This window comes from Puntigrus tetrazona, chromosome 14 (assembly GCF_018831695.1).
Source record: "Puntigrus tetrazona isolate hp1 chromosome 14, ASM1883169v1, whole genome shotgun sequence".
In the NCBI taxonomy this organism is placed as follows: Eukaryota; Metazoa; Chordata; class Actinopteri; order Cypriniformes; family Cyprinidae; genus Puntigrus; species Puntigrus tetrazona.
Genome location: NC_056712.1, coordinates 10,248,124 through 10,274,599, shown reverse-complemented (window position 1 = coordinate 10,274,599; position 26,476 = coordinate 10,248,124). Strand labels below are relative to the sequence as shown.

The 26,476-nt window shown below is 37.4% G+C and overlaps 2 protein-coding genes across 3 annotated transcripts; one reads left to right on the top strand and one right to left on the bottom strand.

The window, feature by feature from the left end:
* Positions 1 to 51: 51 nt before the first annotated feature.
* Positions 52 to 10,407, bottom strand: aup1 (AUP1 lipid droplet regulating VLDL assembly factor). Of its 2 annotated transcripts, none has more exons than XM_043258062.1 (12): positions 10,213 to 10,407; positions 9,424 to 9,561; positions 8,977 to 9,127; positions 7,919 to 8,109; positions 6,024 to 6,096; positions 4,197 to 4,270; positions 3,685 to 3,751; positions 2,779 to 2,902; positions 2,527 to 2,670; positions 1,105 to 1,253; positions 724 to 812; positions 52 to 535 (listed from the first exon to the last, which is right to left on the bottom strand). In XM_043258062.1, the coding sequence occupies exons 1-12, from the start codon at positions 10,251 to 10,253 to the stop codon at positions 490 to 492; spliced, it is 1,287 nt and encodes a 428-aa protein (XP_043113997.1). In that variant the 5' UTR covers positions 10,254 to 10,407; the 3' UTR covers positions 52 to 489. The 2 variants fall into 2 exon arrangements, with proteins under 2 accessions (XP_043113997.1, XP_043113998.1); XM_043258063.1 differs by having other exon boundaries at positions 2,797 to 2,902.
* Positions 10,408 to 19,737: 9,330 nt separating this feature from the next.
* Positions 19,738 to 23,665, top strand: kazald2 (Kazal-type serine peptidase inhibitor domain 2). The gene is made up of 4 exons (XM_043256700.1): positions 19,738 to 20,218; positions 20,923 to 21,083; positions 21,421 to 21,568; positions 23,589 to 23,665. Exons 1-4 carry the CDS (start codon positions 19,738 to 19,740, stop codon positions 23,663 to 23,665), a joined length of 867 nt encoding a protein of 288 aa, XP_043112635.1.
* The last annotated feature ends 2,811 nt before the right edge of the window (positions 23,666 to 26,476 follow it).

Below are 26,476 nucleotides of genomic sequence, written 5' to 3'. Positions count from 1 at the left end.
TCACTGAAAATGCATCAATAAGATGTATTAACAGACACAATCAGAGTAGTCTTGTTTTTCTATATGATTTTTAATGTCTTTAAAAGCTGATATTGCATCAACATGTATCCTTGACAACAAAATGAACCTCAAGTTGTGTTTTAGCTCACTGTCATATGTTTCTGATCCTCTATTCTCTACCCAAGGACCTTATAAAAATAATATGAAGTGTGCCAAGGTCACTGGGTCTTATTACAAATTGTTTACCAAAATAATTGTTTTCTGTTGCAGAGAGAAATAATAAAAAGACATGCATGATTGCCATGCAAGAAGATTTACAAAGAAACAAAAACAAGAAAGGGGAAAAAAAATCCAGTCTTCTCTCGGCATGTTTGGTGAACTCAAATGTTGTTTCATTCTGGGTCAATAATTTTTTTCTTTGTCTATGTGGATTTTGTGTTAAGCAGCTGTCTTCCCTAAACAATTCCTCAGGTGTGTCTTTGTCCACGGTCATAGATCGTCCTGTTTGTTCAGTCCATGTTTTTCAATGTATCGTCTGTGGGTGGGGTAAATAAAAAAAGAATCAGATTACTCGATTCAACAAATAAAAATGGAGTACAACATACCTTCATCAGACAAAAAAAAAAACCCTAGCGGATACTGGCATACAATGGATTTCAAGCACAATGCCATTGTGTGCTAAACATTTAACATGTCTAAAATCTAACATGTTTCAAATATTACCTTCTTGCATATTCGTATAAGGCTTCTTTTCTTTCCTGTAGAGACATGTGTCTGTCTATGGGTGTTCTCCCAAATGATTTGGCAGCTGGCTGTTGATGAATACACAGACATATTTATATAAATATCCTGTGGGACAAAAGGCTTTGACTGAACTATTTATAGGTAAATTCACTAATATAGGCCACGCGAGGACGCGGCCATTGTGCCGCTCGTACAGGATAAGGTCAAATCTTTGAGGGGACAATGAAGAATAGTGCACATCTTGTGTAATAAATGATTTCATTATTATGGGACGAGACAATTTCGGTTCTATTTTGTTCCTGTATTTTTTATTTGATTTTTTTCCCTCTCTCCAAAGGCCGATATGAGGGTCAGCTGTACCTTCAAATTGGGTGCGGATGGTGTCACGGACAGAGTGGAAGCTGCTTGTTTAGCTGCACCTGAAGGTGTGCCCACAACCGCCTCGGAGCTGAACTGCTCGGCATTCTCCAGCAGGTTGGTTATGGTCGTGTCCACACAGTTGGTCTGCACTGTACAGAAACAGTATCGAGAGGTTACTTCACTTGATCACCGGTTGATCCTCCGTAGCGAATGGTCAGACGTTTTAAAGTTAAAATATCTGAATGAAGAAAAACGCAGCCTTTCTATACACAAGATGCTAACTGATGGATTGGAGTCTGGTGTATCACTTGGGTATTATTGTTGAGTATTTATAAGCTGTTCGGGCTCTTACAGCACTCATTCGTTGCAGAGGATCCACTGCTGTTGAATGCTAAATCTCTCCAAATCTGTTCTGATGAAGAAACTAATTCTTCCACATCTCGCAAGGCTCAACACTTTCAGTTTTTTGTAGTGGCCTAGTCGGGCCATTGGTTCAAATTTTCACCTGCCCTGCCAACATTTTCACTGATATTCATCTTATATTCAAAATAATAAGCTTAATGCGATACCAATTTTTTAAACTGCAATTAAATTTGACAATTCTCGATTTAAATTTTTAGCCTAACAAATATAAAGTTCAAATATTATTAAAGACAAGTGAACACTCAGAAAATAATTACAAGCAAAAGCACAAATAGAATATACAAATTATTAAAACGCTTGCAAATAAAGCACCATTTCCATCCAGTGAACTGACGAAACAATATTGTCACTGTCTGATTAACTTCATCATGAAAAAAAACATTTGCTACAGTACAGTAGAAGGCACTGCACATAATAATTTTTTTTGTGTACAATAAAGTCAGAGCTTCAGAGTGCACGGATGAATCGCCGTCATGTTATCTTATTTTTGGATCCTGCTGTTTAGGAACACAGCCCTGGGAGTTAATAACGAATCACTTTGACAAGACTTTGCTAGTTTTATAATACTGGGGATGCTATAAGATGCTGGGGAATGAGATACATCTGTCGGTTGGTCCAGTTTTATGCTTTCCCCATGATAAAGTCACATCTTTTTTGATGTGTATGAAGTAAAAGTGTTTAATAAATAGTAGTTATGCAAATGTTTTAACATAAGAAATGTATCCTACTTATTTGAGCGCACAAGTCGTTTATGCACATTTTTGAAATTCATGCGCATCTCTGCATTTCCATCTATTGTTTTTCTTATGCAATATGCTAAAATGCGAAACATAGCAAGTCACAAATCCGTCAACTGTCCTGAACATATTTCACGTTGGCCCCGGGCCACCGGCCAGTCCATATGGTCACTGACAGCGAGTACATTTTTTTTAATAATTGGGTGATTTACACCAGGTAATTATTCACGTTAATGCAAAGCATCATGGGAGGATGACCTACACAAGTCTCTGGTGATGACCGACAATGGGACATCAGGCAGCACCTCTTTTACTTGCTGCGCCATACGTGCTACTCGTGAGTCTTCAGCTCCTGCATTTGTGCCCAGGAAACCCTGTGCCACTGTGCGAGGTCTGGCCCCCAAATCTGAAGACAAAAATATAGTTTCATGTTACCCTGCAAGACAAAACACACCTACTAACTCGATTCATTGATCTAACTTAATGAATATATACATCATAATTTCTTTCTCACCATTGAATCCGTTCTTACTTGAATGTGCAGTCTGAGTGGCAGTGTGCCTTTTCCTTTTGATGTGCTCGGCTTTGTCTGCTTTCGTGATCTGTGTGGAGATCACGCCCAGCTCGGTGGCCAGCAGCTGATGGAGGGACACAATGGACATTACATCAAACGACACGCTAAAACAAGTCAAAGCTTTGAACTGGACAAGATGTGGACCTGAGGATTAGACGGATGAAAAGCTGTGTCAGTCGACAATAAGATAATGGTCTGTTTGAACGTGTTCTTAATGGTGACTCAACCGAATATGACATTACTGGAAAATGTTTCAAATTCATTTAATTTAAGGCATTTCAAAAAGACTTTATTGCTGCAGAAGCATGATTCACAGACGTTTAATAAATGCATGTGCATTTCAAAAGTTTTAATAGGATGGCTACTGAAATAATTATTTTAAGACTGCTTTAATCTGACTGAAATATCACTATTATGTTTATATAAATGTATTTAAAATGTTCTTATTTAACGTCATTTACTCTCAAATCCGAATTTCCAGCATCATTACTCTTAAACTATTCTAACATGCTGATGTACTGCTCAAGAAACATTTCTTATAATTATCATTTTGTAATAAGAAATGCGTGTACTTTTTTGGGGGACATTTTTGTGATACTTTTGGAGATTCTTTGTTCGGAGTTTAAAGAGAAAAGCATTCATTTGAAAAATAAATATTTTGTAACATTATAGACATTTAATGACACTTGACTAATTTTATTTATTCTTGATCAAAGTAAAAAAAAATCTGACTAAATCTGGCTTTGACTGCAATCAATGCACATTGCAGCACTTTTTTGTTTACATAAAAACATTTAATGCAACTACCGCCATATAACATCTGATGGAGAAAAGAAGTTGTTTTACCTCTTGTACTTTGCTGGCGAACTCTTGATGGGATTCATCATCATCTTTAGACAGCGGTGGAAGCCATCTGGTTGAGTGCATTTAAAAAAAAAAAAAAAAAAAGTAAATCTAAAATCTTTTTTACAGAGATCTATTCAGAAATATAAAATACTTCTAATTCTTCCTTCATTCACTATACATTTACAACATTAAACATTAGTATCTATTTTTACACGTCAACATTACATAAAACTAAACATTTGCAATAGTGTGAAAGTATCTGCTAACTAAATATTCAAAAGGGACAGTAATGAAGTTAATATATTTAGCAACAGGCAAGTATGCACAAAAATTCAGGACTAAAACAAACTGTCAATCTCATAAGCTGCATGCCTAAGGCTCCTGAGGCTATTAAATACTAAAAAGCTTCATTATTGTCGTATTACCAGTGCTGGCCTGTCGAGAGCAGCAATAGAGGATTGTACATTTAAAATACTGCCACTGGACAAAGGAGAGACTGTAATATGTAGTACCTTACATGGTACACTGTGAACGGTACAAAAAAGCTCCATAGCAGCTCTGTCAGCCATGACGATTCTGGTGTGTTCTGAAAAAAAAAAGAAAAGACCTATTATATCGTCGCAGATGCTAGAGTTTAACAGAACGCAGTTATGTGCATGTTGATTATTTGACACTTATTATACACATATACTTTCTTTATTCACACTTTTACAGCGCAAATCTCCCTTTCCAGTTGACGGAGATCTTTTACAGAAAATGTCAGGGAAATACCAATTACCAGGTAAAAAGGTAAGCAAATCGTGGCAGAGGTCATACATATAAGTCTTAAAGCTACGGTAGTGTTTTTAACCTCTAAAAGAGCCAAACGCGTTAAAAATGGTCAGTCAGAACTAAAATAAGCAACATCTTTGATGTGAGAAAGCCTGGTAGCAAATAAAAAGCTGAAAACTGTAGAATATGAACATTGTTGAACTATACAATTTTATATAAAAAAACAAGCATTGACAAGAATTGCATTTATTTAAATGCAGAATATCTTTACAGCTACATCAAACTGGAGACGCATTCTACTTCTCAGCGCATAACAGCAGTCAAACAAGCCCAGAAAAGGTAGAGCTTCAGTAGAATAACAATGAACTGCGGTCAGATGAGATCTTGTGATGGTCATATGTTATTAAAAAAAAAATTGTGTGCCTGTTATACTGTGCTCGTAGTGCGTTTTTTTAACTGAACACACAAATATGGCAGTGTGTGGTGTAGCTGGTTTCATTTTACAAAGTGCCAACGAAACAAGCGAAGTGGCAGCTCTTAAAGTAATAGCAGCCGAACAACCCAGCTGCTTTGATGTGTGTTAAGCAAAGAACAAAAGAAAAAAAGCTCTTAATCCCTTTTGTAGCTTTAAAAATTGTAATTTATGTGTAATTTCGAATTTACTGTTTGACAACTTTATGCAATTTCAGTACATTTCCTATTTGCTGAAGTGCACAGGTAGCTAAATATGATGTAGGGTGCAGGAAAAAAAAAAAGTGTAGGCATGTAACAAGAGAAACAAAGTATCTTCAAAATAATGCTGTAAAGTATAATAGTTTTTCCACTAATATTAATATACAATTTTTCCTTTTAAGGGTGGTTGGTTCTTTCGATAAATTTAATCAGTCCTTCATGCGTATCGAAAAAGATGTGACTTTGTGAAAGCATAAAACTGGACCAACCAATGCGATTTAAAAAAAAAAAAAAGTGGAGCGTTCGTTTAAACATTGAAAATTTTAACATGGCCATAATGAGTGCGGCATGTAAAAGACCGCAAACCCTGATGTAACACAGCAGCTGAGGGAATGGATCGTTAACATACTCCAATGTTCATCCAAAAATAAATAAACCCATTTTGCAAAGCTGTAATGGGGGCAAGAGGTCACTATGAGCCGATGTGTTGTCATTTGACAGTCCGTCTTTCTATTACACTGTGAATCGGTTATTATCAGTGCTGCTATAAATATCCTTCTGATGAGCCACGCTCTCACAAAGACCCTCTTGTGTGCTTTAACAGGAACTTGAGGATGAAAAAAGATATGGAAACTCTAGACACGATTGTTCGGTCACATTTAAATGCCTGGGTGGATGGTTTTACAGCAAAGCAATTTACCGAAATTACAAGAACAGCAATAACATAAAAACTAAAGGTTGGATTACGAACACACTCAGAACAATACGTTTTTTTGATGTTGTGTTTGAGAATTTAAGAGTTACAAGAAAAATACTCAGCAACCGCAAGGGCTATATCTATAACGGCCATTAATTTGACAACAGTGGATTACAGGAGAGTTTTTGAATGTAATTACCACAGCTATGAAAGGCCTCTTCACCAGCAATGCCACAGGTTGGATGGTGTCAGACACAGCGAAAGGCCAAGAGCTGAGGAGAGAGTAAAAGCTATTCAGTCTTTCTTCCTTAAAGGGGGCATAACACACACAGCTTCACCCATTCTCGTGTTAATCTTGAGTACCTAAAAATAGTACTGCATCCTTCACATCTCCAAAAAGTCTTTAGTTTTATCACATTTCTAAAAGAATGATAGAGCTTTACGATTCTCTCTGAAAAAAGCAGAGCTCCTGGAGTCATGCTGTGTGGGCGGAGCTAAAGATTGACGAGCATGCGAGCCGACTGCCAACAAAACAGACATTTGATGTCGCTTCACTTACCGTCTGCAGCTCTGAATCATGACCGGGATCTTTTATTGCTCGGAACGCTCCATCTTTCAGTATCAAATGATGTGTAAATACAGCTCTGAACTGGGCCTCGTTTATAAAACGTTTGCAAACATACACGCTTGTGAAAGTCTTTTGCTCCCCGGAAAAACTAAGTGCACGCTGGGTTCTTTTGGAAAGCTTAAAGAGGTTATTTTCCCCTTATAATCAAATACGCACTTCTTTAAAAACATAAGCCTATTTTCCATACGAGTCGAAAGCGAAATGAGCGAAATCTCTGGTCTCTTCTGGGAGAAATGCCCATAAAAGGAGTTCCATCCTCAACTATGTCATGAAGAACAACGATCCAAAAAAAAAAAACTCTCTGAAACTTGTACAAACCCAGAAGTAAGATTCTTGGCACATAAATACTAATATGTCCACAAATTATCATATGTAGCATGAGAATCCAACTTTTAACAGCGTGAACAACCCTTAATGCATGAAACTGCATTTTACTCCCCTTTAAATGGAAAGGAAATGTTGTCATCTAAAAGCTAATGACAAAGTGGGTGTCAGCTGATTTACAGGCAGTAAAGGCTAAACCCGAGGATCAGTAAAGCCTGATCACATCTTAGACCCTTCAAGGAAGCTTAGAGAAGACCTGGCAATCCTCCCAGAACAGATCCGCATTTAATCACCGGAGACTCAGCATCGAAGCGGCCCTTACTTACCAAACTTTATTTATATCAGGCACTGTCTATGGCTGCATTCACACTTGGCATTAACGTGCGCTCAACGTGATCGGATCAAACAGATCAATCAGGATAACCAATCGGATCTGTTGTTCCCACGCAATATTTAAATAATTGTGCAGAGGCTGGCCTCGGTGCAAAGTCAACCGGAAGTGGAGGTTTTTCTTTTGAAAACCATTTTCATTCATGAGACACTTAAAGGAAAATTGAGTCTCCCTATCACTCATCGGCCTATCTCCTCTGACAGTTTGTGAGAGAGGGGGTGAATACCAGCGAATACAGACATGATGTCTGAACTTCGTTTACATTAGACTGAGATCTGATCAATGTGTCCCCGATCATACATCTCGAGCAGGACATGCTGAAGGCATAACATCCCTGTCAGAAGTGCGTTTACACTTGTCTTTTCAATCTGTACGTGGACAACATCAGGATACACATGTACACAGCCTATGCACAGTATAGTCACATTTAAAACCAGTATTCAGGGTATTTTAACATGACTTGTTTTAGTTATATATATATATATATATATATATGTATATATATATATATGTATATATATATATATATATATATATATATATGAGCATATGTATATATAGCAATTATCGACTCGATTGCTTGTAATCTGCTAAATGTGGCTACAAAGCTTTAAGTTACTAAGATATAAACATTAACTTGTTTCTTAAAAACTGCTTTAAAAGCTGAAAATTGCTTTAATATAACTTCAGGAAACTGTCAGAAGCACAAAAAGAATATTGTTTTTATAGCTGCCGCGTGATGTTGGTTTACCTGAACTTGAGGAGGCCGTTTCGGCCGTTGGTGGTGTCCTCCTCTGGAAAAAGCAGGAGGGGTACAGCGGCAGGAGACGAGCAATACCTGTGGAGGGTCTCCGTCAGCTCCGCCCTGCTCTGTACACCCTGACCCAGCTCCATAAAACCCCTCGCCCAGCACAGGAACCCCACAGGGCCCTCCAGAAGTGGCTAAAGACAAAGAGACAGGAAAACATGGTTACACGTAGCTGATTAGGTGAAGCGTGATAAAACGTGTAAAACAAACACAAGGGGATATATATACGGTAGTCGACATTTGAAGTGGATCAAAACCTTTCATCAAAAGTAGTCCTAAAATGAAAACAATACCCAAGAACAAATCTTTAAAAAAGACAGTATACATACACAACTAAATTTATCTGAAATGGAAAACTTTTGTAACATCATACATTTTGCCGGTTTTGATCAACATATGAAAATATTAAAATATTTTTGAAACCAAACTTGACTGCTAGTAATAAAATAAATTTACACGAGCATATAATGTAAACATCTTGTGTAAATTACATATCACGCATATTATAGATTTAAGCTCATATTCATTTAATGACCTAATGCACTAACTGTGAATCTTTAATTGTATATTATACAGTTTTTATATTGTATATGTAGTTACAAAAAATATATAACCAAGATATACATTCAAACTATATAAAACATACATTAATTTTTTTACTAAATCCTAAGTCAACTCATGCAGACAAGAATTCAAGCATGACTTAACATTTAAAAATCAATGGAAGTTATTCCTGCTGCCCTGCAACCAAACTAATTAAATCATTTGAAGTAAGCAAACAGAGAGAACTAAACCTCATTCACTGGCCTCTGGCCCAACATTAAGTCAGCACAGCTGCCAAAGGAGAAATAGACCTCATTGTGTGAGTAAACCAATGAAAGAACTAAAAGACCAAGGGCAGAGCGGCGGCAGAGGAGGAGAAAAAGATTACATCATGCTGGGAGAACACTGAGACACACACATATATATATATATATATATATATATATATATACACTCACCGTGTTACAGGAGGTAAGAAGGTTGATAATATTGTGGTCAAAATGTGTAACATGATTGCAGATGTAAAGTCGTGCGGTTTTGTCCCGTGAGCGCGGACTGTTCTGCCGAACATGCAGACCCAACACTGAACACATTATTCTCACTATGAACCTATAACAACAAAGACAGACGTGTAACAAGCAATGCTGAAAAAGTGAATACATGTATTAGGAAAACAACAACAACAACAAAACAGCTTTGCTTGTTTGAAGCTTAATTAAATATCCCGTCTGTGACAATTTTAAAAGTAAAAAAATGTAAAAACAAAAACCTGCAAGTGCGATATATATAAATATATATAATATATATAAATGCTGTTCAAATAAATAAATAATGGACACACTGCAGCAGTGTTAACTGAATATATATATAAAAAACACATTTATTAACACAATGTGGCATCTTACCTTCTGACAATACTGTCAGGTAGAGCACAACTCACTAGAAACACATGGACACCAATAAATATTCGCAGTAGCATCAAACACACGCCGACAGGGGAGTACAGCAACAACAACAGCAGGATAAAGCGATCTTTTGGTAACCTGTGGAAAGAGACGACAGGAATAGCAACCGTCTTCTATTTATGACAAGAGCTGTTTGCCAGAAACTAACATCCATGTCTCCATGTCAGAGACTCGAGCAGCGCGCGTATCGAAAATAATGTTTACTAAGTAATGCTTCGTTTCTAATGTCATGTTTGAGTTACTGAGATCCGCCAGACAAACCTAACCAAACGTGTTACGGGGAAACCTCTTGGTTTTTGTGAGAAAATCGGCTAACATACGAATATGAATTATTATTTTGAATTAGATCAGATTTATGCAACAGGCCTTACTGTTGACATTAGCAACGGCGAATATTAAGCCCATCTGTGTTATCATGCAACGTACACCGATGAAACATAAACGCAGTCAAGTTTTTGCACGGCAATACTCTTAGAAGCCATATAACGTTAGCACTATTCGAAACTGTTCAAATAACCTTTATGGTAAATATGCTGTATTAAATTACATAAGTGCCCCGAAAACATTAAATTACTATACATTCTTATATGAATACATCTGAAGATCTTTCCGCAGCCTCTTACAGACTTTATACGCTTGTGTTTTTGTGAGTTTGATGGAACATGCTACGGCTAATTATATTAGCTCTGCAACTGTTATCGTTTCAAGCTTGGAATGTGAGTCATTTACCGCTGGAAGTCGAACATCTGCTCAATCCCCCGCGTTTCCATTATTTAAACTCTTTCTGGGATACTTTCAAAGGCTGCTGCATACTATTCTTCAGACTTTAACGGCGGGTGAGAGGGGGAGAGACGCTAGCTCGTTATTAGCCTGTGCTGTTATTCGCCATGTTGAGACGCTGCTGATGTTTCTAGATGGGGACCAAAGAACTTCACGAGAGATTGGACACTCCAGAGCTGCTTCCGTGTTAGGTCACGTGCTTCACGGTAGCGCACCTGATTGGTCCCTAGATGTTAAGGGTCGATTTACGGGATTTTACCAAACATTATTTTAAGTAATTATATTACTTAATATTTAATAATGCACACCGAAATAATAAATAAAATAATAAATATAGAGGAAGTACAATTATCTGAAAATATAGTTAAAAACCGCTATTGTTTGAAGCAGAACAAAGTTTTCATTAATACAATGAGACCGGTATTTAATGTAAATACTATAAATATTTCCTTATGTTAGTTATTTTGCAAAATAAATGTCTTAATTACTGTTATGTATTCACCATTTCGGTAATAAGCCCTAGAGTAAAGGTCCAGCGTTCTCATTGCGCATGTATTAACTACCAATAAATAGTGCAGAGTGGAAGAGCTGGTAAGTATAGCTTCTATGTTCCTCTTGAGTTTTCAAAGGACAACTCACCTTTTATCTTCATCTTATTCACTTGCTTTTTTGTGCGTTTTTTTCAGTTAAAGGCTGACATCTTGTGTTATGGAATATGAACTACGATACAGTCTGACAATATTTAATGGCCTTCATGAAATTGTTGAAAAAAAAGCCAACACTAAAAATACTAGGCTACGTATTTTTATAAGATGCACTTAGTACTTACGTTTTTTTTTTTTTTTTTTTTATAGAGGCCCCCCACGGGATAATAAATAAATAAATGAGTTCGTCTTATTAGCTCACAATTGTGGTTTATCGCACAATATATCTTTGTTTTGTTTTTATTGCAGTCCTGTCAGAAAAGTAAAAACATGAGATATGGACTTTTAATTCGGATAAATATAATATATATATATATATATATATATATATATATATATATATATATATATATATATATATATATATATATATATATATAAAGGAAAATATCTTTTCATTGTGTACAAATTTCTATAGGCTATTATTTTTGTGAGAAATTAATTTTGTGCAAGAAACACTTGCGGCTTTCAAACAATAGAGGGCAGCACAATCCTTCTTATTTGCCGACATTATCTTTCCAACTCTGAAAACACAACTTCGACTGTCACGTCCCATCAATGACTCTCGATTAGCTCCCCCATATTACTTAATAAATGAAAGCAATTAAATCAATTAATAAAACAATAAAATGCTTAATTTTTCCCACTTCTTCTCCTTTCAGGTAATAAGTCGAAGCAGGATCCATTAACTGTAGCAAACCACATCTCTCTCGAACAGTTTGACAGTATACTGACAAAGCAAATAACGCAGTCTGTCATATATAGTCATATATTGATCCAAGTATCCTGCAAAGGTAATATACCGCACAATCCTAAAAACTGAAACGTCTGATCTATATGGCTGCCATCTATAATAAAACTCACTAAACGGATGAATGTAGTCCACAAACACAGACACGCACAAACAGAGTCAGATAACAGTGGTGCCCCTTGAATGCAGTGCATTCGCCCCCAGCTGCAGTTCCCAAATACGTCTCTTCAGTAAGAGATTGAATCTGCCCCATTCATTAGCCTAAGTGGATGAGCTTCCCTAATAGATGCTCCCCTTCCCCTCAATAATTGCTGTTGATTGGCGTAAATTAGACCCTAGTTGCCAGACGAGTGATTCTCGACGACGATAATCTGATTCCCAGCTGAAACTAATAGGATTTTAACTCCGGTTTGGCCTAATGTCCGTCTGTAAGGCCTGGCCCGGCTCTGTTAGGCCAGACCTGCCCTTCAGCCCCACGGCCTCCTGCACAAGTCACCCTTACTGCAGGGCTGCAGATGAGAGACGACCAATAAATGAATTTGTAGCCTCAGGTGAACACGCACGCACTGTCGGACCAGACCTATTAACAGATGGTGTGCTTAACAGCGTGCTAAGAGGACTTGACTTCAAGGCCTAAGAGCGCACAGGAAAAAAAGCTGACGTTCGAAGATGTTCACCATAAGGCAAAATAAAAGATACTTCTCTTTGTCTCGAAAATAGTTTTTGAAAAGTTTGATGAAATTTGAAATATGGTTAGCAAATCGCTAAAAAATTATGAAGCTAGTTGCTTTTCAGAGGTTTTCTAACTGGGCTGTGTGGGAAAAGTTTACACACACACACACATATATATTTATTTATTTATAATATAAAAATATATATTAATATAAATATATAAAAAAAAAATATATATACATATACTGAATGTGTGTATGTTATTATTTACGTTATTATTTTGTATGCAATATAATTAATCACTTGACAGCACTACTATATATATATATATATATATATATATAATATATAAATTATATAAATAGGCAATATAAATATATATATGTTAAATTATATAAACCAAGAAAGCTCAAATTTCTTATAAATAGTTTAAAAATAAATGGAAAAATAAATAGATCAATCAATCAATCCTTTACAAAATATATCAGGACAATACTGTGTTGAGCAGAAAAAAAGTGCATAATATTGTAACCCAATAAAAAACTAAATACTACATGGTTAATGTGCACACTGATTTTTTTTATAGCAAGTGAATTAATTGTTACTAAAAACATAATAAATATAAGTTTGTAGATGTTGCTGTTTTCTTGTAGTTCTGAATGTGTTGCTATGAGGTTGCTAGGCAGGTGGTTACTACCAGGCCCGAATATCTATGATTTTCATTATCTGTACTTTGCTTTTTTTAAGATGAAAAAAAGTCAAAAACTTCACTCTTGATCAAGCTACTTAAAGCTGCCGTTCGTGTCTGTGACAGACAAATACATGTTAAAACACAAAACACAGGCTTTGTTCAAATACTCCTCTTAGACAGCAGTACACTTTAGAAACGTCCATGCTGATCATGTTCCACCATTATGCTGTGCCGATCAGTATATTAACACATTTTGCTTGAACCCCTCACAAATAGAAGCTTTTTGAGACACATGTCCCTAATGAAGATCGCCCTTATTTGATATTATTTGTCATCAGGCTGATAAGAGCGAGCAGCACGCCTCGAGTCTAATGAAACTCCACTCCATTAGCGCTGAATCGGACAGATTGGCCTCCCAGAGAAATGAATTGAGTTTTTTGTATTTGTGAGATCATTCTCCCTGCATTAACTGATCTTTATCCCATCTCTTCATCACAGCCAAATCAGGTTAGGCGGCCATGATTAGCTGGGGTGGCCTCCCTTTTTAAGCAGTAATTGGGTTTAGCGGCTTAGCTGATAGCGCCATTAGGACCAATAACGGCCTTGCTTGGCTCTGGGAGTGAAACAGATTCTCCTGGAACAGATGGCAGATGCTGGTAAAGGGGTTTGATTTAGAGGGGGCGAAAGCAAAGTTTGTGTAACAGTAGAAGTTCTGGTGCTGGCCTGCGTCAGTATGTCCTCTGTGTTCACCGGGTGTCTGTTTCAGTGCCTATATATATATATTGTGTGTATATATTATATTATTGCTGGGCACAGATTAAGAGTAAAAAGGTTTTGTGTATAGACAAAATATATGCGTGAGTACGGTTTATGTTTATTATGTATATATAAAGTCACACACGCGCACACAGACGCATGTATATATTTAAGAGAAATATTGTTCATATGTTAAATATATGTATATATTATATACATTATATGAATACAAATCTATACATGTAAATATTTTCAAAATACATAATATATGTGTGTGTGTTTACATATAAAACATAAGAAATATACAATACAACAGTACACACATACAAAAAATATAAACGCACAGAACACAAACACACACACACACACACACACACACACACACATATATACATATATATATACATATTTATTGCATCTGTCTTCTAACAGCTCACCACAATGTTATTTCCACCACCATTACAGTTGATGTTTTAGCCTGTTATGTTTAATATCTTTATGTGTTGGAACAAAATAAGAGACTTAATTGTCTAGACCTATCATAATCATTATTTTATTTAATATGTACACTTTTTACAGGCTGATTGGTAAAAAAAAAAAAAAGGCCAATGGTTTACCTTGATTTCTATCTATTTACTTCACACATCGCACTCACTATTTGATCATCAAATCAATTACAACTCATAAACGAGTTTTCAGACAGCTTCAAAGTTTTCATTATACATCCTCTGTATTCAGAGGCTTTGGTATGAGACTATATTGGTATAGACTATATATTATATAGTTTTCCTAACTATATAACATCTGTGAGGTTTATAAGAAAATGTATAATTACGGTAGCCACGTTAGGTCTTGGTGGTAACTGAAGTTTTAACACACTTTCCTTAATGCACCAAAGTCATGAAATGCATTAATAAACATCTAAGATGTGTTCTTTTCATCGTCACGAGGAGCGGGAAAACTATATTTACGTAATTGAAGAAAATTGTTGATAGCCTAAGTGTTCAAATCCACAGTTTTCTGTGAAATATATCCCAAAACGTGTCACTGAATATCAACGTGTATTCTGCGAAGTATCAAAATGTGTACATTCACACACACACACACACACACACACACACACACACACACACACACATATATGTCAGTTGTGACTGATGTCATGAATGGCTGTAAAAACGGTATAATATTGGATCGTACAGTAATTCTTCACAGAGTCCAGCTGGGATGCAGCAAAGAGCTTCTCATTAATGTAAGATCAGTGCCGCCTTTTCCCGCTCAAATCAGTCTCTGGAGAAAGACTTATGAGAGAGCACTTCAGATGAATGAGTGCACACAAAACCACTTCAATTATTCAAGTCCAGCTTGGCACAGGGTGTGACTTTTGGGAAACACAGCACACGCTGCCCAGATCTGTGTACCTGTTGAGCATTAAAACTATTAAAATGATGGAATTATGCTGCTTAAATGGTCCGTCTCAGCAATTCATGTGGACTGGAAGATTGCAAAGAGACTGAATCAACCACCCTGACCAATATTGCTTGCTTTGATTGACCATTTCGATGTCCTAGCGTGCCAAGTCCTCAAGTCGCGGCTAACGCTGTGAGGCTAATGTCTGTCGAAGGAAAATAAAGGCACTTTAAAACAATTTAAAAAGAAATCAAGGGGTGCACTTTGCAGGAGAAGCATCCTGTGGTGAGTCTAAGGCAGTTGGATCGTGTTAATAACACTGAAGTTAAGTACCTGCCTGTTGAGATAAAAGACCTGACAGGTTATAAGGTGTTTCATAATATGGGAAATAATGGATAATGAAAGTGCCATGAATGTGGATTGCTGTATTTTGCATAGATGGGCTGGAGAAAATGATAGCGCTGATGTATTTGACTTGTTTGGTTTAATATTCTTGTTTTCTCCGCTAACAGGCTGCGCGGTGCAAGTGAATTAAGATACAATTCAAAAATGTCAGCGGAAATATTTTCCAAAATCCATTACGCTGAACTCAATACCTTCAACACAGCGTGCGTACACACACAGCTCGACAAAACATTGTACTGTGATCTCACAGCAGGTGATGTGCTGAATGGGATTTATATTGCTTTCTCAAGGAAATGCATCTTTATACGGGGGAACAAAACAAAAGAGTTGTGAATATGTGCTTTGCGAGAGCGCCACGACATTAGAACAGACATATGCTGTATATGGTCTCTGAATATACTCTGTAAAAGATATCTTTTAGTGTAGTAAATAAAGTCAAGTTATTTACTCAGTACTTGTATTGTATTATTTTTACAGTGCTGTATAGAAAAATAGCCATAGACAGTTGAGATTGTACTTTAAAGCAGCTCTAAAAGAATCTATCTATCTATCTATCCATCCATGTCCATCCATCATCATCCATCTATCTATCTATCTATCATCTATCTATCTATCCATCCATCTATCCATCCATCTGTCTATACATCTACCTATCCATCTATCCATCCATCATCCATCTATCTATCCATCTATCCATCTATCTAAGAAACAATAAGTAAGAAATACTTCTTAATATGAAATATTAGGTAATCCCTTGCTTCTGCTGTGAGGTGATTTCCCAGGAACTACGGCATTTCAGTTTGTAAATGAGCGAAATAAAGATCCCATTGACAATCGTTTAAAGGATAAGGGCTCACACGGCACTGATTCATGGCTTCAGTGTTATCACAAACCAATATATCCAATCCCAGAGGTGCGCCGAGCCTCTGCCCCGCTTCACCTCCTCTAATTCCATTGCTGGCCCTGTTTCATACGCTATACAGTCGTTTGGATTTACAAGCATTTGCTCCACATGTGACCTCCGCTTGGTGACATCATTGTTATGAAGGAATTGAATTTGCGGAGGCTCCACGAAGACTGTGAGACAGCGTGTGTGTGTGAGACGCACGAGAGAGACAGACAGACAGGATGAGGCCATTGATCTTCATGAAACTGACATGCCTGTCCACTTGAAAATAAATCACAAGAGCAAAGTACCCATTACACTGCAAAACAGACAACAGAAATTGACATGAATAAGAGTGATTTACATATCAAGTTTTCTGTTTTCTTTTCATGGGTCTCTAATCCCGATTAAAGGTTTTCTAAAGAATGCTTGATAGGTAAGATTTGCATTTCTTTGGGTGAGACCATCTCATAATTCTGCATTGCTGATGAATTCTGTTTTATACGTTACAACTTTCCTTTGTTGTGCTTTGATTAACTACATTTACATTGCTGGTATGTCCTTCAAAAGTTTCTTTTGAAAAAGTTTCTTCAAGGGGTCATATTGTCATCCAAACAGAACATCATAAAAATTATTTTGATTATTAATATATATATATATTTATATATAATATTATATATATATATATATTTATATATATATATATATAATACACACACATATATAAACACACACAATAACAAATGCAATAGATAAAATATTTCTATTTTATCAATAATAATAAATACAAAACAATAATAAAGCGAAATTGCTCACACACACACAATGAAAAATAATGCAAAAATCTTAATGCCGCCTCTTGATATACCTTTTATGACAAATACATTTTTTTTAACGTGAGAAAGTGCCATAGATATTATATAAAAAAAAAAAAAAATCGAGCTCATTCTTAGATTTTTTGCTTACTTTTTTTGACTTTGACAACATATTCAACTTCTACAACGTCAACAGCATGCTCCGCTAACTCACACGGGGAGAAAAAGTAACATCTTTTGTTGCTGTCATCTCAACAAGAGTTTACACAATCACAGACAGCTGGTTTGCCTTCAGGCAACGACATGTGACGTTACAGTCTCAGGTTGAGCATTACTTTCTAACAATGCTTTTACAGAAATACTGTAGATACGGCCTTTGAAGGCTGTCTAATTAAACTGACGGCGTGTATTTTTCAGTTCAAGTCCTTAAAGGTTAATCAAACAATTAAAATGTCATCATACACTGAGCTGGAGCTGTCAAGATCCTAAAAACAAAACAATAACTGCGATCATAAAAGTGGTCTGTATGCGCCGTGAGTCATACGACCTGCGTTTACGGTGCTTTTCGGACAGTTATAGGAAAAACACATAGTAACCTTGGGAAAGATTCTCAGAGAAAGTTAATTGGAGTGGGGTCTGATCTTATCACGGATGTTCAATCTGTGTTAGTTAACGGTAAAACTCGAGGCACACTCCAGAGCTCGCTGCAGCCTCTCCGGTGTTGAATAGAAATAGCCTGAAGCAATTAGCCCACTAAGACCCACTCATTAGGAGGTAAGAAGTGAATGAGATCTGCTCGCCACAGCTAATCAATATTAATGATGGATTATTTACAATTAACAATGGGCCCTTAATGGCCGCCTAATTGTTTGTTTTGGCTTAACGTGGCGAGGTGAGAGCAGCAGATAAACTAAGGACATTAGTGAGAGAGAGAGAGGAGCTAAATGTCTTCTCACTTTCTCAGCACAGATAAGCTTGTTTGTAATGGAGGAGCGTTTTGTTTTTCATGTAGTCCTGCAACAGCTCATCTGCTCAATGATTTTAGTCCCCTCTTAATCAAAATGAGATTTTTTGTGGTTTTTAATCTGTCTTCACACTTATAGTTCTGCAAGTGTGTGCGTATTTCTTACGTATATACAAATAAATGCACATGAATGTATATATTGTTGTTTATATATTAAATATATTTATTTCAAATATAATTAAATAATTATATAAGTGTATATACATGTAAATGGTTTCTAAATATATATATACATATACACACACACACACACACAACCCCATACATCCTGCAATCTCACTATTTCAATTAAGAATTAAGAAATGTAGTTATTGCTTGGTGTCACTACAGAAAAATACAAATTCAAGCACAAATTCTACACTAAATTCAGGCGCAAACAGATTCTCAACTGTTTTAATTCAGACCATCACACTGACACGGTCAAAATGACAAATGGCTGGTTTAAAGCATATGCGCAAAAATAAACGATAAAAATAAATACTAAAAATAAAAATAACTTAATTAACTACACTGAAAGACCGGAGAAAAGTATCTAAATAAATGGGCGATATGACATTAACAACTGCAACTAACCAATTAAAATGTCAGTTCTTTCTTTCTTTCTTTCTTTCTTTCTTTTTATCAACTTTATCAACAAACTTTTACTCAGTCACTTGTAATCAAATCTGAAAAACGCACTGTAAAAACCATGATCAGTCCCATTATGTTTTCATCTCTTGTGATAAAAACTAGTTTCTAAGTGAACGAGAACACTGTGAGCTATAAGATCAGTCGTTATTGTTTTAAACAATTTTATAAATTGATGTTTTATTATCACTTAACTCACATATTATGTGAAAAATCAACCATGGGGAGGGTGGAGTATGCAAAAGCATGTACTACCTGAGACCAAGTGTGTGAGGCTTAATTTATGACCATTTCTGTGTCCAGTTTGCCCCACCATTACAAACTCAGGTTTCACCCCACCCTAACTCAGGACTGAGAGTTTTGATTGGTTGTTGCTCATCTCCCAGCTCACACCTTTTTACACTTTTGTTGGGCAAATGGGGAGGCACCCTGCAGTTTAAGAGGGGTCACCAAAGTTAGAGCTGCCTCTGCGTTTTCTTTCCCACCTTCTTGCTCATTCAGCCTGTTGCACTTTCGTGACACTGCAACACTGTTCAGTCTACAAGGATACTTACAGAGAGAAAAGGCTTTGCTGATGATCTCAGGAATTCTGGAAACATTGTACCATCTAGCGATTTTCAGGCCTAGAGACTGCCCTTTAAGCTTTTCTTGGCCTGCTTCATCAGCATAAATCAGAAGCAAGGACTTCTTCCGTCTGTTTTTGGTGACTTCAACCATTTTACCCCGTCAAACAATGGTTTATTTGCCGGTTTTACTGGTTCTGATGCTAGTTTCAGTATCTGAGTCCTTTCACCTGGAGCACCTCGGTCGCTTTGACTGGCAGAAGAGCATTCGACCAGGCGAGGGATGCCCCAGAAAGTGCCACCTTGAGCGCTGTCCAGACGTTAGGCAGCTGCAGGGATGTCCGGCCGGGCTGGTTCGTGACCAGTGCGGGTGTTGCTGGGAATGTGGAAACGATGAGGGGCAACTGTGTGACCCGGAGCCCAGATCTGGGTCTACTTTTTACGGGCGCTGCGCTGAAGGACTGCGCTGCAGAGCCCCCCGCAGAAACCCCTCAGGTGAACCCAGAGCCATCTGTGTGTGCAGCAAGCAGGAAGCACTCTGCGCTTCTGACGGAAAGACGTATAAAAATACATGCCAGCTTCGGGCGGCCCAACACAAGCAAGGGAACGGTCAGACGCTGACAATGGCGCACCACGGACCCTGCAAGTCGAGTGAGTATCTCTAAATATACACATACATAGATAAATTGTAATTCTTGTTATCCTCAGCCGCAATTTAATGCAACTTTTAAAAGTGCATTTCAATTTATTATAGATTACACACATTAAATCGATGTCCTGACAGAGATTTACCCAGAATGCCTTCAGCTACTCAAAATGTTTTTGATTGTATTGGATTTGTTTTCGGACTGGCATTTGATATTTAATTGTAGTACGTGTTTACGCAGCAACCTCGGCCAAAGTAATGGCCACATCAGTCTGGTATGAATGCATCTGCTAATGTAAATGTAAATGTATATATATGTATATGTAAATGTTGCCTCTGGAGGAACCATTGTCATGGATAGAGTCTGAGTGCCAACATAATCACACGCACATTTAAAAGTTTTGTCATGGAAAAGGCCAAATGAAAACCCATTTGTTCAGCTGTGGGAATAATAAATCAGCCGTTAAGTTTGCATTTACCTCACCGTCGTGTTTAAGATTAGCAGCTCGTAAGCGTCCAATCTCACGCCTTGAAATAATTAACCAAGCCAATCAAAACACAGCACAAATGGCTACAGTAAATACAGAAGCTGGTGTGAAAGAGCTACCCGATTTGCTTCAGGGTGCCATTTTTTTAGCTTAAAGTATGTATTGTTTTTGTAATCAGTTACTCTAAGCTCAAAGTTGTCTATTCTCTGCAAACTTTACAGAACCAGTTATCACTTATGCTCCCCGTGACATCGTCACAACCAAAGGAAGTGATGTCATTTTTTCCTGTGAGGTGTCATCGTATCCACTGGCCTCCATCCAGTGGAGTAAAGAAGGAGATGTTATTTCTTTTCCTGTAGACGATTCAAGCACCGCTGTGCAGGTATGTGTGCATTAAATAATTTGTACCTGGTGGACAATAAAATTGGAAAAAACTTAAGTCAAAGCGACATTTTACCAAATACACAGGAAGGAGCCATTCAAACTATTTAAAGACTATTATAATCCTTAGCGTTTCTCATTGCGTTGTCCATATACTTATAGTGTGAACAGGTAAAGGTTATAGTTTCTTCATGGAACTATAGATGTTATTAAATAACCCATATTTCTAAAAGTGTAAACAGATAAATGACCTCTCAGGCAGCAGGTTTACAGTCGCATTCTCAGAAACAGATCTGGTTTGGTTAAATGTGTAATGGTGTGTGTTTGTGTAATTACAGGCCCGTGGGGGTCCGCGTCGGTTTGAATTGACCGGCTGGCTCCAAATTCAAGGAGTTGGGCCGAACGATGCAGGTGTGTACACATGCACCGCCAGGAACGCCTTCGGAGAGGTGTCTGCCTCCGCCAGATTACAGGTTACACATGGAGGTATGTCTGAGAACACACTCATTCATAGACGCAGGCACAGCCACCAGAACACAAGGTCAGAGGTGAACAAGCTGAAAAAACATGATTGTTGGGCCTACTTACACACACACACACAAAGATAACTGTTTGACACTCACGAAATGGTATTGTTCAAAAGTTACTTGTTGTCTCAGGTGAAAAATTCAACAAATAGAAACAAATAAGCCCTCTTTTGACAGTACAGTGTAGCTCAGATAGTTTGGCCTGAATGTGATGAAAAATATATCACTCCACTAAAATCTCTTGTAAAATTAGATATCTGTGATAAGAGAAATCTGAAAAAGTCTCTATTTATATAAATCCTTTGACATTAAAAATGCCCTGGCCAAGATGCTGCAAAATAAACATATACATATTACACAAAACCAACACATAAAAGAGCGACATAAAATATAAGCATGTTATGTTTCAGAAACATTTTATGTAGCAATACAGATTAGGTAACTTCAGCTGTATTTGCTCTCAATTTATTATCTTATGTAACTTTTTCCAAAATGTAAAAAATATATATTTAAAAGTATGTACAAATACAGGTGTGTTATATTAAATAAATATAAATCATAAATATAATCAATATATATACACATATACATATATACATATATACACACACACACACACACACACTTTCAAAATATATGCTGTATTTGTGTCTTTAATTAGACATAAGAAACATACACAGTACACACACATATTATGTAAATCAAAACTTATATTCTTATTAATCATTACAGCACTAATACATATTAAACAGTGTGTATATTAGTTGACTAGTATTTTCCTTTTGTGGCCATGCAGGTTAATTTCCTCATCGAGCTGCAGTGCAAAGTATTATTAAAAGACTGTTTAACTTAATACAAAGAGCGAACATTTGTCTTGTTTTAACATTGAAAACTATCGGTGCACGCTGCAGAGAGAGGTCTGTTAGGTTATTCATGTTCTCTCTGCGGTCTGTGGCGTGGTCAGAAAAGACATGCGAACGCACCAACAGTGGGAGCTGATCGATTCGCATATGCCACTATCAAAGCTTATCATCTCCTCATCGCTAAAGGTGAACTTGGCCTTCCGAGAATCCGACAGAGCTGACGATAACCGTACACACCAGTCGAGGGCTTTCTCCGGCAGGAACGTAAAGGCTGGTGATGACAGGAGGTCGAGAGGGTCCTAGATGGGGGGAGATTTGGAGGAGAAAGGGAGAAGGGGTGGAAGGGCTTGTGTATTATGTGGCAGGTCGTTGCTGTGACTGTCTGGCTGTTATCTCTTTCTCTGGGGGGTCTGATCCTTTAGACTGGCCCTTATCTTCACCACCAATGCCCGCCCCATCCCTCGCTTCCCGGAACGTCCCGACTGCTATGAACTCTGGGATAGGTGGTAGTGAAAGGTGACTCTGAACACAGGACAGACCCTTTCCTATAGGTTTAGAGGCTACAGAGAAAAATAGAAAGAGAGGATTTAAATATATCAAGTGTGCGAGTGTGTGTGCTTTACAGGAAGTTGCGGGCAAAAAACTGAGAAAATGCTGAGCTTTCTTAATATGATCAAAAGTAAACGCGCGCCGTGCTTTGTTTAGTGCATTAATTAATAGATCCTATTTGCATGCTGGAAATGGCTGTTCAACACATTTGCACTCCGTTAATTAGAAAAGCATCTATTAAAATGTTTTAGTATAGCGGGCTTTATTAATTACAGTACATGCTAATAAAAAATAAAGGTCACTGCGTATGTGGTTCTATGAATAACTTTTCTTGACAAAAGGTTCTTTATAACGGAAGAAGGTTCTTGAGATTTTTAAAATGTTCCTCACACCAGGAAAGATTTGTTAATTCAAGAACTCTTCAATGATAGGTTCTTTAGGGAACCAAAAAATAGTTATAGTTGTGAAAACCATTTCTTTTTAGGAGTATATTAAACAACATTTTTGCATCATAAGTAATTGCTACAATTAATAATAAAAAAAAAAAATTCTGTTTATATTTTCCAGGTTCTCAGCTCACCAAAGAGTTCCGCAAAAAGAAAACGGAGCTTATAGAATATCAGGGAAGAGGAGAATGTCGATGATGAAGATTACGAAGGCCAGCCAAGCGGATACATGTATTTGTAACAAACAGAGATTATAAAATCATAGCATTTAAACACAGATGTTTCTTTATTATGTTTGAAATGTAAGCTCAGCATAAAATGTGTACTCTTATTTTTTTTTTATTGCCCTTTTAAGGGTTTATGTTTATGTGTGGGCATTGTATATAAATCCAAATAATTTCTATTCACTCTTGAGAACTGTACTTAAAAATAGAACTTAATTAAATAGTTGATTTACGAATCGAGTGCTTTATTGTTTGTGATCGAAAATATTTGCTAAGTGTCCGTTTAGGGCAAACCGTTATCGGCAAATGTTTTTATGCAAAAGCCAACATGCCAGACTTTTCTAAAAGCCAAAAAAAGCATTTACCCTGAACCCGTTCCCTGCCGTTGAATAAAACATCAGCGTTGTGTCTCCTCACTTCTGTCTTCTCAAAGACGCTGAGCAGAAAAAAGCACCCAGGTTAAGTTGTTTGAAAGCTCTGGTATTAAGAGGCGTTTTACACTTAAGAAGTTGGTTTCGCTGGGTTTTCTCTTCCCTCCCCTATTGATTGATGCTTAGCTATCAATGCATAATAGAAAAGCACTCAGGACAAATGTGGGGTTATGGCCTTCCAGGGAGAGAGCAGACCAGGCTGTTTCTCAGCGCCATTATTGCCCCATAAAGGATCCCTGGGGAGGGACAAGTTCCTCACATCAGCACACACCAAATACCCAATTAAAAAAGAAGACCTTTAAATTCTCTCCTCTTTCCTGGGCAGAAATCAATCAGAATTCAATCTGTTCGGCTTGGATTCCGACAGGCCAGGTAATTGCTCACCAGAGCTCGGATAGGTGACAACAGCTTCGAGGAGAGACGGCGAGCCAATCAGGTGTTCCCTTTCAGACCGTCGGTGAGAAAGCAGCGATACCTAACGAAAGCTTATCTGTGCGCTTTCAGGACGGCTTGTATTTTTAGACTCTTGGTGGCAGGTGAGGATTTTCTTTTATAGGCAGCAGGTAAACGATACGACTTTGAGCGTTAAAATAAACGGATCATTTAAAGTAAGTGGCTCTCATATTCGTCTTCTTAAAAGCCCTTTGAAAATGAATTCCAATTTGGAATGATTTGTACTCCAAAAGGCATTTGTTGGGGAGCGTCGCGAGGCGATTGGGCGAGCGAGAATCGGAGAGACAGACCGGCTGAGAAAGAGAGAGAGAGAGAGAGAGAGAGGGGGAGAGATGGATGAAGATGTGATATGGAGTTAGAAGAATGCAATTAAAAGCTGAATCATTCTCACTCCAGCGTAACTCTATCCGTGGAGATGAGAGCCGAGCCTCTTTCTCATGGCTGTATTTGTGTGGATAAAGCTCTCCCCTGGCCCTCGTTTTAGATTCGCGCTTAATGATTCCCTCTCCGATGGGAGAAAGTGGGCTGCTGTCAGGACGGGAGACGCGATCCGGACGCAGCAGTGCCCGAGTCCCACTGGCCGGCAACACCATGTGCAGGGGTCAGCCAGGGTCAGAGGTCATGGGCAGAGAGCTAGGATTAATGGACATCTCAATAAAACGCAGGGTCGGGTTACCAGTTGCCCAGCTTGATCTGACACACACACACACACACACACACACACACACACACTCCACTTCTCATTATTTCACTAGAGTGTAAACACAACACTCACCTCAAGCAGAAGAGGATGTGGTTACAATCTTGCCTGCCCTTAAATAAAATGAAATGAGCATATACTAACTCTTAATAAAGCATTATTTGAAGATTGTGTATAATATATTCTTAAAAGAAATCAGGAGGGAAAAACTATCCAAATTTATTTCAGTATAAAATATAAGCTGAAAATTATAGAAATTTGAAATAAAAAGTGAAAAAAGAAACATGCAGGAAAGACGTTTGACTTAATGAAGCAGACATGACAGTGAATGAAGCATTTTAATATTGTGCCGGTCGATGAAAAGTCCATGAATATCCACAGGAGAGATGAACAGAGATCATATTGACTGCAGTAAAACAGACTCGAGCAAAGAATCGCTTGCTGACAGATATTCAGCTGATTTTGATATTTCATACAGTGAAAAGAAATTAATATCTGGAGGGTCAAATTTAAGTAAAAAAATAAGACTTGAGTTATTCAGTAAGTTTAATTAATAACATGTATTTAGCCTAATTCGTAAATTATATTTATACATATTTATAACTGAATTAGGTAGCTGTTTATTTAGAAAGAAATAATAACTGACTTTTATATCTTTAAAGAAATAGTCCTGGATATTTTGTATCTTTCTATATTTACTATTTACCCCATTTTATGAAACAAGATGATAATAATGTCTGGAGAACGACGCCCCCCAAAAACCACGGAGTAATCGCTAGCTTATTGCCAATTTCCCAAGCTTTAATACTATCAAATAGCTCAGATTAATCGAGATGAAGTTGGAACGCCATGGAAAATACCTCATTAACACCATCAGGTGGCGCGTGCTGCTGTCTCATTCTCTCTACGCTGGAACTCTCGCGAGAGCCCCTATGACTTTTGAGGGAACTCTCGCGAGAATTCCATCCACTGTTGGGCGGCATTTAGATGATGGATTGTGAGCGGCCTCATTAAGTCACGCAATGAGTGAAATATGTCTTTGTCTCCCCTTTGTCGCAAAGTAATAAAGGGACGCCGAATTCTTCAGCACAGCTGCACATTATTGCACAGCTCTCAGCTGGACGATTTTTTTTTCTCTATTCTAATTGATAAATGACAGGATGAAAGGTTATTGTTGTCACACTAATTGGAAATGGCGGTG